This window comes from Homarus americanus, unplaced genomic scaffold (genome assembly GCF_018991925.1).
Source record: "Homarus americanus isolate GMGI-L3 unplaced genomic scaffold, GMGI_Hamer_2.0 scaffold42527, whole genome shotgun sequence".
Lineage (NCBI taxonomy): Eukaryota > Metazoa > Arthropoda > Malacostraca > Decapoda > Nephropidae > Homarus > Homarus americanus.
Genome location: NW_024748543.1, coordinates 518,116 through 534,382, shown reverse-complemented (window position 1 = coordinate 534,382; position 16,267 = coordinate 518,116). Strand labels below are relative to the sequence as shown.

Sequence of the window (16,267 nt, the reverse complement as noted above, 5' to 3'; positions counted from 1 at the left end):
GACTTAGATTCTATAATGTTCCTACTGACAATTAAATTACAAGGTAATATTGAGGAGGCATTATCCCACTCAGTGCAATGCTTATTTTCTCTCATAGTGGCCTCCTCACACACTCAAAATTCAGCTGGATGGGCTCGCTGTGCTTGCCATGTTCCCTGCAGTTCAACATTATTTTCCAATTCCAAGAGAAAGTGTTTTTGGTCCAAAATAAAACATCAAAATGTTCATGACGACATCATTCCTCACTTGGGGAAAAAAGTGAAATAAGAGGAACCCATAATATATCAACTTTATTATTCGAAATCTCGCTTTAATTCATCGTCCCCTACATGAAATACAGTACTTAACAAACTGTATCTGGGACTCACTTTCTCTGAAGGTAATTTCATATACAGTTCCACCAAAACTTCCAGTAACTACCTGGAATAATAAAAATATATGGTGGATGCTCACTCAAAACATGTAACATTCAAATAGTATATAGATTTCCACTTGTAAGTCCTTTCCCAGTACAGTGAAGGAATCCCTGAATTAAGAGCAATAAAGAATCTTTCACTTATTGTTTTTCTGTGTCTTGGTACTATAAAGTACCTGCATGCCATTTCATAACTGAAGTGTAGCCTATATACTGCAAATATAATATTAAACAAATAAAAATATATCAATCTAAAATCTATTACACACTTTATTTTCCTCTTCTATTTGTTCTGGGTTTTCCTTTTCCTTTATTGTTAGAATTGGATCTTCCTTTCCCCATTTTCTTTTTTCTAGCATCAGACTTCTTCATTGCTCTTGCATCCTTTTTCATTCTCTTGTCAACCAGTTTGTAAGGACCCTTTGTTCCTTTTGGCTTCTTTCCACCATGCCTCTTCTTCATCACAACGTAAGTTGTTTCTTTCTTCTTCAATGGTGTCAAGGCCTTCTTGTACAACCTGAGATATCAATTCATTTTTAGACAAACTAATAATGCATTAAAAAAATATTTTATAGGTAGCCACATATAAGATTTTCAGGGGAGGGATGAGGGAGTAAGGATGAAGTGACAATGATGGAATATTTAGAGTCAAGATTGAAAGAGATGATAAAATATTTGAATATAGGATTGATTTTGAATTCCAGTTTCATAAAAAAGTCATGAATGAGCAACTTTGTGTAGTCAGTTAGTTTAGAAGTTGTGACTGAGATTTATGAAGTGAATAAATTCAATAGCTGAATTATGCATCACCTTCATATTGGAGTCATGAAGGATGTCCATTTGGTAAGAAGATACCCTTTATTGCAAACTATATTTTTATATCTACAAAACACACTGGGGTATTCAGTAGCAATGAAATATCTATTTGCATTAATTATCATTACATGAACTGTACACCAATGCACTATATACAGTGAAAAATATATTAAACATGTCAAAATGTTAGAAGTACTGCATCAGAGGGAGGGAGAGAAATACTTCAAACAAACTTACTTCTTCACTTCCTGTGCCTTTTCTCTCTCTGACATATCAGCATTGTTTGTCACATTTTCTGCTGTCTTCCGTGCTCTTTCCATTCGGCTTCACACGCCGCTGCTTACAGCCTTTGCCTCAACCACCTTCTTTATTGTCTGGGCATTGACATCCTTCGACCGGTCACGATACATTCTCAAGTCCTCCTGCAGGTTAAATGCTTTAATTATGAGGTCTACAATACTTATAACTGAATTATTTAAGTATTAATATACATTTACCATAAACAGTCATTTTTAATATGCTACGAGGTAATAAGTTAAAAAAAATAAGAGGCTTCAATTCTTTTTCATATGCTTTTACAGTCCTAAAATTTTGATAAACATATAAAATCCTACAATCCTATTTTCTAATAGCCCCCCATTATGTCATCCAGGGTTGAACTGGTAATTAATTTTGGATATACCAATCATTCCTCCATCCCCATTACATTATCCGGTTTAAGAGCTATGCTTACCCAGTCAGCAGGCACTGGTGATTGGTATATCCATATAAAATACCAGCAAAACCCTGGATGACATAATGTGGTTGTCTGAGACCATGGAACTCCCCAGTATGGAGACCATATTATGAAAGCCACCTAGTTAAATGTCAGTACACTAGAAAAAATAGAGTATGTTGTCAAAGCCTATAAAATAAGACAAAATGGACTAGTGAGTACAATGTACTGTAAGTGGTTCTTGAGGACACTAATACTGAAGAATGACTAAGTATTAAAAATTTTACCATATGAAAACCTATTTCCTTGATCTCCCAGGATCAGGGTTGGCCAATTTAAACCAATGGTTTAATTAATGACCTTTGAAATAATCAAAGGTATTTAGAACACTAAAAGTCAATTATGCTTTGCCCATAAGTTTCAGATCACCTTTATATACATTTTCTAAAAAAATATAGACTATCTTTACTTTTTAAACATGTTAGTTTTCACTTTCCCCAAAAATGTAATTTGACATCAAAAATATCCCTGACAATAATACCTTGCATTTTGGCACTTGGGGTCATACCATGATTTTTTTTCATATTTACAAAGGTACAACTTTACATGCTGATTAAGGATCTGGGATCACAATTTAAAAATTTGAATACAGTAATAAAGATATTTAGAAAACTTAAGTCAATTATGCTGTGCCAGGCCAGGATGTGAAATCCCAAGATAGTCAACCCTCAAATATACATATGATTGTTACATTTAAGGTCAGATTTAAAACATACATCAAGTACAGTAGTACATATATAGAGTTGATCTCAAAACTGCATGCCCCAAGTTCTGATTTTCTGGCACCAAAGAGGTTCCAGAGAGCCTTGAATCTATGCTCAGGTGATCGTGGAAGTAAATGTACTTCAAAAGGCAAAAACAAGACTTATGTATAAGAGCACTGTACACGATAAAAGGAAGAGCTACTTATTGAACACAGCACGTACTGCTCCACTTCCTACCCGTGTGTTGTATGCCTTTTCATCACGTGTAACCATTCTGGGAGATCATCTCCATCTCCAAACATATATCTGAAATACAATAAATATTAATGATCCACAGGTTAGTGCTCCAAACTACTGTTTAAGCTTTAGTAGTATGACATGCGGATGAAACTGACAACCTCTTGCAGCTTTGTTGTGGAGTAAAAACTACCGATTCCAACCAGAATCCATGAGATCTCTTTTCACTTTTTTGGAATGGAGCATTTTGGATGCAAGAGCAAGACCCACAGGGTCTAGTCCATCCTTTTCTCTTTTTCTTCCTATCCATTTTTGTTATACCTGTAGAAATAAAATTTTAAATATAATAAACAATGTCCATACACTTTCACATGAGCAAAGAACAATGAAAGACTTTCAACTTTATTTGTAAAACATTGCATTAGTCACAAAATACACCTATGATTTGTTACCTCCATCAACTGAATAAAAAAATACATGTGTAACCACGATTCTTTACTGATGTGATTTTCACACAAACATCTCAGGTTTTATTTGTAAGACATCTCAACAAACTTTGAAGAACAAACTGGGGATATCATAAAGGAAGAATCAGATATAGAGGATTCATGGAAAAAGTTTCAAGGAATCCTTGAGGAAGCAGAATGTGTACTCTGAAAGTCAAGGAAAATGAGAAGGATGTTCAGTTGGATAAATCACTAATCCAGGAGAACTGTGGTGTGATGGGTAAAACTTTAAGCTCACATACTGCCAGATAAATGTGAGGTTAAATCATCATGACATCCAAGCTATTACCATTACCAAAACACTGCAAATTTTCAACACTTAAAATTGTGGATCCCATACATAAATAAAGAATAATACCTGCATTAGATTTTAAATGTGCCAAATATAATCGGCTTGAGAAGGGGTGTACAGAATAAACGTGAAATTTGATATTAATCTGAAATCAAATAAGGTTGTTGTACTCACCATTACCAATAGCCCCTCCTGCCAGCTGTGGGCCAGTGGATTTTGGTTCTTCATCAGAATCTGTGTCTGAGTCGGAGTCAGAGTCAGGAGCATCCCGAGCTTCTTCTACATCAGAGTGATCACTGGTGTAGCCCGACTCATTGTCCTAAGTGAAAGAAGAAATGGAATCAAATTTTTTTTTAACATTCTTCATTCCTGAAAGGCAATTACAGTACAGTATATAACAAATGCCTATATCACAAACTGCTAAAACACAGAAACCCCATAAGGATATTTTATTTTTCCATTATGACAGTTTCATATATTATGAGCAACAGTAGAAGGCTCCAAGTGCCAAGGAGAATGAGAATTCACCGAACAGTTAGTTTAATATGACATGGTCAACAGCCCCAATCAGTAGCTGCCTTATATCTTGTCCTGGTGCAAGAACAATTGGGAGCCAAACAGAACATTTCTAGATTCGATGAAGTATTTAATTAAAAATGGCCTTTCATCATCTTCATCAATATTTTACAGCCATTTTCCATGCTTGCATGGGTTAACTGTGATTATTTGATGGCAGCTCTCCATTTTGCATGGTCTCCTGCAGCCTCTCTCATCATGTCGACTCTAATGTAATTTTTTACAAACTCTACCCAGGTCATTCTTGGCCTACCCATGGCTCTCCTCCTCTCCATATTTAGACTCGTGCATCTCTTAATCCAATTGGTCTCATCCATTCTCTCCGCATGCCCCAACCCATGTAAGCTGACCTTTACTGAAAACAGGGTTTCCTATCTTTCTGTGTCACATTATACATCCACCTCACCATTGACATTTCAGCTCACTCAAGGTCTTATTGTTGTAAGTGTATAATTTGAGTTATTTGTGTGACTTTTGAGCTAAAATATTACCGTAATAAGTTGATCAAATGGATAAATGAAAATACCTGACATAATTATTAAATGAGCCCTTAGTACAGTATTCTGATATAAAGAAATATAATCTACATTCTTATTTTTCAAAATTAGTTCATTTCAACAATTTCCTTTGGCAAAATACATCCAACATTAACAGGGTGTCTACATGCACCAAAAAAAAATTCCCGGTTTTCCAGATGTAAATGTGAAAAATTCCAGATACATTAATTTGGTATTTATTATGACAGAATAACAAATTAGGTTTTCAATAATATGTACAGGATATATACTATTGGAAAATTTAATGATGATATAAATGATATTAATTAAGAAATTGAAGACCCTTTTGGGACCCACCCCATGTCTAGTGATGAACATTGACAAAGACCTTGAACCCCCCTCCATATTTTTCTCCTTGGATTTGTACCGATTCACGTGGGTTGACCTGGATATTACAATAAAAGCCGGAAATCTGCCCAAAACCAAAAAATCACCCCTGATCCACCTATATGACTCAAGAAGATAATATGTGGAATAATTCACTTAAATAAAGTCACTTAATTGTAAGAACAATTCATAGCTGACAATACTTATTGCAGAATTAGTAGGTATAACCTGTAATATTTGGTTATTTGATCACAAGCTTCAAATATGATAGGTACACAAACAATTCAGTTATTCAAGTGGACTATTTACTGGAATTTGTCCCTAAAAGTTTAATTATTTACCTATTATATAGTACATCATTAATTTATAGTAAGACTACTGTCAAATTGACAATATTTTGAAGTTGAACTGAATTTTCATACAATTCCAGATTTATTTGTAAAATTCTCTGGCTTTTCCAGGTTTTCCAGCCCCAAATAAAATTCCCTGCCTTTTCCAGGTTTTCCAGACCAGTAGACACCCTGTAATTACCCCATAATCAAATCAGGACCATAGATTCGGAATCAGCATGCTCAGGGGTACCTATAATGAGATTTTCAACGAAATCTAATTTTGACAAAACCACAAAATATTAAGCCCAGTGATGAACATTGGCAAAGACCTTGACACCCCCACCCTCCATATTTTTCTCCTCGGATTTGCAGGATTCACGTGGGTCGACCTGGACATTCTAAAAAAAGCCGGAAATCTGTCACAAACCGAAAGATCACACTCCTGATCCACCTATATGACTCAAGATATATATATGTAAACTTATCCACTTAAATAGTCACTTAATTATAAGAACAATTCATCTTTGACAACACTCAATGCAGAATTATTAGGCATAACCTGTAATATTTGGTAATTTGATCACTAACATGAAATATGATAGGTACATAATTCAGTTATTCAAGTGGACTATTTACTGGAATTTGTCCCTAAAAATTAAATTTTTTACCTATTATATAATACAACATTAATTTATAGTAAGGCTGCTGTCAAAATAACAATATTTTGAAGTTGAACTGAATTCACATAAAATTCCAGGTTTATTTATCAAATTTCCTGTCTTTTCCAGCCCCGAATAAAATTCCATGCCTTTTCCAGGTTTTCAAGACCAATAGACACCCTGATTAAACCTCACTTGGCAAGTTGGAAGGGGGACCCCTCCCCACGGTCCCTGAATGGAAACACTTGAGAGAGAATAAATTTACTGTACCATACCTCCAGCTTGGTTTTCTTTTTAGCCTTTTTGGACTCCTTTCTGAGTAATTTTCCACCACTTTCCTCAAACTTCCGGATGGCTGTATCCAACTCATAGTCTTCATCAGCCTCTGTCTCAAGGTTCTTGAACACATCCTATGTACATAGACAAATGTATTAGTGCTGTATTTTCTTTGTGAAAGATAAAAAAAAAGAATTAATAGCATTAAAACACAATACCACACAGATCAATATTAAGTGTCAACAGTGCAAAAGACAGTCAACATTCAAAATAAAAAGAACAACCACCAGCATTTATCAATACTATGAACAAATCATACAAATAAATGATAAAATAGGAATCAATCCTAAAACACTAAAGTACAACCAAGCCTGGATAGAATGACTCATCATTGTACCTATCAATGGCGAATGATCTTATTTTCAAATTCATTAGATTCCTATAACTCAAAATATTCAAGTTAAGTCCCTTGGGCTGGGGATTCAGCATTCTAGACTTGCTGCCTATACAGAATTACTTGATTTTGAAATACATCAATAAAATAACACTTGCAGGTTTAATGAAGCCTGTACAGAAGAATATTCAAATTATAAACACACACACCTGATTATACCAATTTTCTGCTTTCCTAGCTCTTCTTTCTTCTTGTGAGTCTCCAACCAAGTCAGTTAATAATGGATTTACAGCATCAATTTCATCTTCAACATCAGAGTCTGCTGGTTCAAGCGACATCAGCTCCTTTTCCTTAAAGCCTAAACCTTCTGCTTCCTCATCAGAATCATCAGAGTCATCCATACCATTTTCCTTGTCCTTCTTGCCTAAGTAGAATCTAGAAAATTTAAAAACCATTAGTAATCTGTTAATCTATCTACTGTCTTTAAAATAAATCAACTGTCCCTATTAGATACTTTCAAATTACTCTGTACTGTACTATAATTTTTTTCAGTAGAATTATCTGTAAATTTTCCATAGAACTAGGGATATAAGTCTTAAAAGATGAGTTAAATAATACAAATTCTTTCATGATCACCAAACTTTAAAAAATTCGCCCAAAAATTAATTTTTCAACAGAATTGCATCAAATTTTGATGCATCATAGTAGCAAGTAAGTTCTATCAAATAAACTAATTGGCAACTCTTGAGGCCAATAGGAAGGGAAAAACAGAATGATAAATGTGCAGCATTATCTCAGCAGTCAGACCGTGTGAGCCGTGTCCATTTAAATTTCCTTAACTCCGTGTGGGCTGCCTCAACTCCTGAATTACAGTGCTTACCCTACTCCCTGAAATAATTTCTTTTTGGTGCTAGAGAAGTGAAGTGATGGTTGTGTAATGTAATTTCTTTTTTTATTGACAGGTAAAGAGTTTAGTTTTCAAAAACCATAACTGTATCAGGCTATACAACCTCGTTAAAGTGACAATGTCTCAAAAAACGTCTCTGAAAGAGGATGATTTTCTAGAACTCCTGTTTAGGGACAGTGAGGATCAAGTGGATAGTGATAAAAATGAGCCTGGTAGTGAAAATGATCGTGATAACAACAGAAAAAGTCATGAATCTGAGGGAGATATTGTGTCGGTTGCATCCACGTTATCACACGCCTCACCACCAGAGACTCCCTCTACCACCATCCCCACACTAACAACCTACCACCCTCACTCTTCTTCACCACAACCTTCCACATCCCAAGCAACTCCTTCATATCTCCTGCATTATGCAAGCCTCATACCACTCACCAACTACCTACCTTCCCTCCTCACCCATAGGCACAAAAATAATCAAAAAAGATTTATCATTTGAGAATCAGTTTTTTGCTATTTTCTCAAAAACTACTGGCCTCATATATCTGATTATTGCGTTTGAAAGCTCATAAAATTCCGCTTCTAGCAGTGTTCCCTCGTGTTTATTAGAAGTGACAAAAGATAGCTATATACTTGTATTATTATTTTTTGCTTATGTTGCAGAGCAATGAGTTACGAAGCCAAAGATATACGGTTTATGGAAAAAAAAGTTTTGGAGGAGAAATTAATAAAGAAAAAATATTCACCACGCACTGTTTTACCTGCCCTGTGGGCCTCAGAGATGTGATCCTGGAACTGGGAACTTATCACATGTGCAGGAGGGTGAATATCCATAAATTATATAATTAATAAAATTAAGGATTGAGCCTGACACTCACCCTAGCCTTAACCCCATAGCCAGGCAGTTGAAGGGTGCCTTGCAGAGGAAGAAGAGTAAAGCATGATGGAACAAATTCTTCAGTTTACAAGCACAGTAACAAGAGCCACCTGCAGAAGGCTTCTTACTAAAAGATATAAATTCCACCTACAACTGAATCTTGTCAAGCAAGACCAATTATATAATTGTACTTTATGACATAACCACACATCAAAAACTGGTGTTAACAATATTGGCTACACATGCATTGGGCCAGGCAAGGCTAATCATTGTATAATTAATATGTACAGTATAGGTATTGTTAAATAGAATAAAAATTTTGTTTTGGTGTCATAAAAGCAAACATAAAAGAGACAGTACCTGGGGTGAGGTAACATGTTAATGACCTGTCCCAGCTAGTGACTTGGGTTCAGTAATTTGAACTAGGTACTGCACCTTACCCAAGAGTAATAACATAAGATTATTACAATTAAGCATTTCAGTTTGTTACAGGATAGCCAGATGATTTAGACTCGACTTCAGGACAATAATGAAACGTCAAGTGTCAAAAATTTTCTTTTAAGTTTCTAGAAAATGAGTGGCGTAAGTTACATGTCACTCATGGATCAACCCTTCCAGACGTTTCCTATATCTTTTCATATATCACCAATATCTTTTTTCAGCAAAACTGTCTGTTTGGTTCATAGAAGTGAGTCTTCCTCTTACAGCTCTACATACTTGTGTCAGAAAAGAAAATCAGGCTATGAGGAGGATTAAAGTTCTTAATACGTTGTCCACTAACCTGCCTGACTTATCAAGACGTCCACCTTCCTTAGTGAACTTGGTATTGGCCCCTCCACTTCTTCCTCACTCTCACTCTCAGAGAGAACCATGTCCACATCTTGGTCTACCACAGTGCTCAAGTCCTGCACCTACAACATAAAATAAGTGTCACAATTATGAATCCGCAAATTTGCTAACCTTAGGAGGCAAAGAATAAAATATGGATGAACTTCAACTATGGAACCACACTTTGCACAGTACGTACTTTACTAGTGTATATCTAAAAGTATGTTTTCTGTTAGGGAGAAGATATTGCAATAAAAGTGGTTAAAAATATGGGCATAAAAATATTTTACCATTCATGACAAGTCTGTTTTGTTACAGTAGAAACAACGATTTAATTAAACCAATAAGCAATAATATCAATTGTATAGAACCATTATGTTAGAGATAATTTTATGGTAAAACATACAGTACAGTGATATCCCCATTAGCCGGAATAATTGGTGCAGAGCACTTCTGGGAATGGGAGATTTCTGGATAACGAGACGACTCTCTCAAAGCCGTAAAAAATTCCCCCATCCCGGAATTTTCCGGGCAACAGAATCATTTTCTCGGAATTTCCAGAAAATGCTCCTGATTTTCATTTCTCAAACCAGGAAAAAAATCCCCCATCCCCGAAATTTTCCGGAAAATTCCGGCTTTGGGAACGATTTTCCGAAAAAATTTCAATTCCGGCTATCGGAAAGTTCCGGGTTTCAGGGATTCCGGCTAACGGAGATATTACTGTATTGTGTAGTTGTATACATACTGTATACCAAAACAAAGATCGAATACAAAAAACAGTACCGTCCATAAGCCTAGAAATAGCATTAACCCCTTGTGTACGAGGTCTCTCTGTGCTGAATAAAATCATCTGGCATTAGCCAATAAAATACTAAATGTGGAGTCCCCATAATGAAGGGGTATGCTGATTAAAATTCATTACCATAATTCTATTTTTCTCCCACTTTAGTAAGGACCATTCAAAGGGTACAGAAACTACAAAGAAGGGAGGAGTAAAAGGGCAAGTGTGCAAGATTTGTGTGTAATTCTGCTAACATACAATACAGGTGGAATGGAAGTTTGTACAGGTACATTACTGTACAAGATAAGTTCTCATCAATGGCCATATTACTAATACCATTTAACACTGAAGTCCATGAGCACAATTAATCAATGGCATACACAAGGAAAAACTTTATGCCTTACCTGAGACAATTTTTGTAAACTAAACAGTCCAGACTGAGTATTTTCTGTTGGGCCAGAATCCTCAGGAATAAGAGACTGCAGGCGGAGTTTCTCCTCAAGTTTTTTCTTTTCCTTCAACTTCCGCTTCCTTGTTCGTTTCTCTTCACGAGCTTGTTCTGTCTAAACAAGCAAGAAGGGATAGAAAATAGACATAATTAAAACAGGCTTATAAGAAGCAGAATAAACCTATATCTTACTCTTTTTTCTCATTAATCTTTATCAGACCTCTAAAATACCACATTGTCCCCAGCCATTTTCAATAAATACACATACAGTATTTTTCAGATTCATGATGCAAATATTAAGATATGAAAATGATAATAACAATCATTAACCTAAATTAAAAGAGCAGATGACTTTTCTAATCCATTTTCTGCTTGTTCACAGTTCCACCCTCAGAATGCCAACTTGAACTTTCCAAACTCACATACAGTATATTAATCCTTACCTTCATGTCTAGAATCTGCTGCTGTAATTTAGTCATCTCTTCTTCTTCCTCATCCTTTTCCTCCTCATTTTCGTCTATTGTTTTGTCTGTACTCAGTGCCTTTAACTTCTCTTCTTTGATTTTATCCAAGTCTTCCTATAGGAAACAAATTAAGTTTTATATCATTCATAATCATAAGAGAAATAATTCACCACTGTAAGCCCATTATCATGTACACTATATTTGGGATACATGGGGGTGCAAATTCTCACTATAAAAATGAAAAACAGAGGTAATAAGAATAAATGAAGAAATAATAAATTAATAAATACAAAGAATACTGTATACCAGGGGGAGTGTATGGTAGAATTAGTTTTAGGAGAACTGTAGGAAAACAGAGAACATACCAGGTAGCTAAATGAGGAAGAGCAATGCAAGTTCAGAATTGGGTTAGGATGTCTGGTTCAATAAAAAGTTTCTCGAAAAAGAGGATGAATATCTTTGCAGTATTTATGGACCGAGAAAAAAAGCACATGATACAGTAGAGAGAAAAGTAACATGAAAGTACAAGTGAAAATGGGATTAATAATAAATGTCAAATGTTATTCAGGATTTTATAAGGAGAAAAGTGTTAAGATAAACACAAGTTCCCAGGTAAAGTAGGAATACACCAAGATTGTGAAATGTTGCCAATCTCGTGTAATATTATGATGAATTAGGTGGATCGATAAAGATAGATAGATAAGTGCATTAAAACTGTCTCACAAGTTTACATTAGTTCAGCACATATTGTAAAAACAGTGAGGGGATACAAGCAATGGTAAAAAATAAGTTATATCTACCAAGGATAACCCAAACTGTTTACTGTACTGTGTTAGGACTTCCCAAACTGTCATCCACACCATGATCCTATTCTCTAGTACCCTCCTCAAATGTCGACACAACCTTTAAAAACACATCCGCTACTAATCAGACTGCAACCATCATATATCTTACCTTAACATTCTTCCTCCATGTCAAGAGCTGCCGCAGGTCCTTTCTTCCTAACACCTTGATGTCCTTACAGTTCTCTATTATGCTGTCTGTGGTTAATCTATGGTTCCTGATTGTTTCATCATCAAAGTTAAGCTGAAAGAAATTAGAACATACAAAATATAACATGTATATACTCTTGCCACCTGACTGAAGTGAAGCTATGCTAACACAGCATACTAAGCATTAGTACTCTAACTGGTTATAATGCTCTTGGTATTTACTGGCTAACACTTTACAATGTACTTATTCCTCAAGCCTGCAATATGAACAATGGTAGAACACATTCTGTATGCTAATCAAATAATATTTTCCTCTAATTAAAACTGAATTAGCTACAACAGGATTCATCAAAAGTACATATAAAAAAAATTTGAAACATGTACTAAGTATTAATTTTCCCTTATCAATATGACATGTGAGCTACTTGCATTACCTCTGATGCTTCTTGCAGAACTTCAGTAAAGCTTGCTGAGTGAATGAACTTTGACACAGGAACTCGGTTGTAGAGTGTGGTTGCTCCCTCGGCGTACCCTTCAGCTTTCCTGCTAGTCTGTAAAAATTTATTTTTATTATTGCAATAATTCAACAAGAAAAAACCTTAAAATGAAGGACTGATACCGAAATCCTTTTTTATGGTCAAGCCTGGAACTAAGTGATTCATGTAATGCACACACGAGGCCACAGGTCTAACACAGGAGACCTGTCATTTGTGAGAGGATCTAATATGATTAGTGTCCCTCTATCAACTCGTCCTTTCAAGGAAACAGACCCAGTTGAGGAGGAAAAAATGATCACGAGATTACTCCTGGCACTAATGTTACGACATTTGGGTCTAGACCAATGGATTACTGAGCAGGAAGAAGGGTGAATTACTATAAAAAAATTCTGACAAAGACCCACATGATAATTTCTTTTCATTTACAAAATCACACTAAAATTGTTTTATCAAACTGTAAAGGATAAATTTAGCTAGAAAACTTCTTTAAAAAGCATACAAGTTATGTCACCTTTTCTGGTTTGAGAAGGTTGAGCTTTGCCTTGGGTTGCATATTCAACTCTTGGAAAACATGTTTAGGTGAGAAGAACTGAGGATCAATCTTGTCAGGATCTAGGTAGCCATGACAAACCACAAAGATTTCTGCTGACTCATATCGAGAGGCCTGTGGTTTTGTGGCTTCTACCTGCAAACAAATAAAACCAAGTTAGAAAACATGGAAAAATAAAGGAAAATAAGTAGTACTGTACTGCTAAACTAATTACCTGTATACTCTATTAGAAATAGACAGCTCTAGTACAAATTTATGGAAGCAGCCTACAGTTCTATTTTATATTAAACTATAATAAAGTTCTATCATTCATTCATATACCCTTAAGTTTGAATACTTCCCAAATCCTGTAATTCTCCATCACTGTACCCTGTTCAGGATCATAAACTTTCAAAAAAGAAAAGGTCTTAAATTGTTTCTTAAAGGCTTCCACAGAAGTCAGCTGCTTCATGGATGCAGGAAATCGAATGTACAATTTAGGTCGGGCAGCAAAACAACATTCCTGTACAGATCTAGGTCCTCAAGGCATGAAGAATCATCACTGCTATGCAAAATCATTTCAGAATGTGTAGTCAGAGGAATTAGTAGGTCATTATTAAGAGCATGAACTCTATCCTAGCTTTAATTGGAAGCCAATGTAATTCAATGAAGAATGGGGTAGTGGGAGTCCTCGGTGGGAGAGCAAAAAAAGCCTGGCAACTCAGTTCAACACTGTTTGAACTTTCTTCAGCTGAACTTTCAAGAAAAAATATAGTCTTAGCTGCCCTGGTGGTGGATATGACACCATTTTACCAACTGCTGTTTCCTATGTGATGTACAGCAGTGACATCTGCATTTTTTATTTTTTCCAACTTAAACATCAAATACAATTAAAAGTAGACTTGTTTCAATATCCTATCCCAAGAACCTTATTACCTGGTCTTAAGGCTCATGCAAGCCCAATTCAGTAACTCGTACCTTTTTGAAAAGTTTTCTGAAGACGTACTCAAGGTTGAAGTAATCCTTGGACCGGAAGACTTTAGTCATAAAGCAACCACCTTTCTGTAGAAACTCACAGGCTAACTTAAAAGAATGAAGTACGAGCAGATTCTGTTGGTAGGCATCATGTAACCAGTTCTGACCTGTCATGTAAAGGGAAAATCAAGTAAACCTATTAATTATATCTAATTTTCTAGGAAATTCTTACTGAAATTATCTTCAATATAGTAAATACTTAATACCACACCCATTTTAATGAAAAGAGAGAGGGCTTGCCTTTAAAATTACGTACATCAATAGAATATTAAATTGATCATATAAAATACACAAGGTACAAAATAACTTGCTGGTACTGTATACTTTATAAGTCTTTTATCACTTACCAACATTTGGAGCACCATCGTGAAGAATTAAATCTGCCTTCCATGTCTTTAAAGTGGTCTTTAGCTCTTGCCTCACTTTCTCTGTGGTTATGTCCCCCACTATAGAGAGAGTCCCTGGTATGGGCCTGATGGGAAACAGATCGACACCAACAATAATCGAGGATACAGGCATGTATTTCTTTGCAACTTGCATCCATGATCCTGGGGCGGCGCACAAATCAATACAGACACGTGATTTTTGGAGAAATTCATATTTGTTGTTTAGCTGGATCAATTTGTAGGCAGAACGAGCACGAAAACCTGAAAATTTGGAGATTGTAGTTAATTATGAAAAGAATACACATTAGTAAAAGACAATACACAAAACAACTTCTTCAACTTTAATTAAGTGAGTAAAGATTTAATTTCTCTATCAGTTAAAATATGTAATGTATTTTATTCAAACAAATAATGAGTTAAATGTGAAATGTCCCGTTATGTTTCCCATGGATTGGTGTCACTTCATCCAATGGCAACACACCAATCCCAACAAATACTTTTAAGATACACACCTGCTATTTTCGCTTTGTGGTAATAGGAATCTTTACGCTGCTTCCCTGATTTAGCCTTTTTACCCATTTTGTTGGACTTAGGTCACACGTGTTGCTCCGTCTGTCCGCCTCAGTTTGTTATGGCTACGTATTTCAGGTTTACAATCTAGAATATAATAATCATTTTTATTAACCTTTCATTTAATAAAAACAATTTCATTTGATTATGGTAAATATTATTATTATAAATCAAATGCCTTAATAAATTTTTACATTTCTTTATATAAATATAATTAATTTAGTTTATATGTGATGCGGATATACAAAGACTCACTGGCGATGTTACCAAGTCAAACAGAATATGAAATGAAAACTTTCGTACATTTTAACTATCACAGTTCTCACAATTAAAAAATATATATATCAAAATTTTATTTACAATTTCAAATAAATTTAAATTGTAAATATTTTGAAATGTTATCAAAAACTTTATCTACAAGTAAATTCCTGTATTGGCAAAACTTGCCTTACTGGCATGAATACAAACAAAATAACTTTAAGGAGTATTATTGCTACTAAATTTGTCTAATTTAATTCGCATCATTATTGCTTTTATTATTATTAGTACTTCAAAACTTATCAACTCATTGTTATAACCTGTATGGCTTTTCTGTACAGTTTTAGTACAGGAGAAAACTTGCTACGTTTGGTAGTTTGGTAGGGTGAGTGGATCACCCTGGATGTAGTAACTACTGTATACAGGTAGTACTAGAATGAGTCAGTGGTTTATGTCATCAAGTTATTGGAAGCTCCAACAACTCCCTGAATACGAATTCGCAACTTTCGTCTTACAACAGGTACCTACTTTACTGCTAGGTGAACAGGGACTAATGGGGGCTAGGAAGTAAGTCCAAACAACTTCCACCGGCCCGGGAATCGAACCTGAGACATAAAGGTAAGCATGAACTTAGCATGCTGCCCTGTTGGGCGCTGTAAACTCTTTTGCGCTTCACCTTACACAAGGATGTAGGGGGGAGGGGTGACCCCCCTCCCCCCCAAAAAAGGTACTAGAATGATTGACAATACTGTACCCAAGGAATACATTTTGGTATTACATGGGTAACTATTTGAAGAGAAAAGTGTTTGTATTCATATTCGTGTATTTATTT

At 35.3% G+C, this 16,267-nt stretch overlaps 1 protein-coding gene across 1 annotated transcript; it reads right to left on the bottom strand.

Annotated features, from left to right (window-relative positions):
* Positions 1–277: 277 nt before the first annotated feature.
* On the bottom strand, positions 278–15,248 carry LOC121880360 (pre-rRNA 2'-O-ribose RNA methyltransferase FTSJ3-like). Its single transcript, XM_042387511.1, is given in 18 exon segments — positions 278–932; positions 1,469–1,705; positions 2,948–3,016; positions 3,141–3,262; positions 3,503–3,515; positions 3,916–4,064; positions 6,472–6,606; positions 7,076–7,292; positions 7,295–7,301; positions 9,429–9,558; positions 10,661–10,819; positions 11,148–11,282; positions 12,123–12,254; positions 12,595–12,711; positions 13,169–13,342; positions 14,165–14,328; positions 14,569–14,868; positions 15,120–15,248. Coding segments are annotated over 18 exon segments (2,574 nt in total). The 5' UTR covers positions 15,187–15,248; the 3' UTR covers positions 278–685.
* Between the last annotated feature and the right edge of the window lie 1,019 nt (positions 15,249–16,267).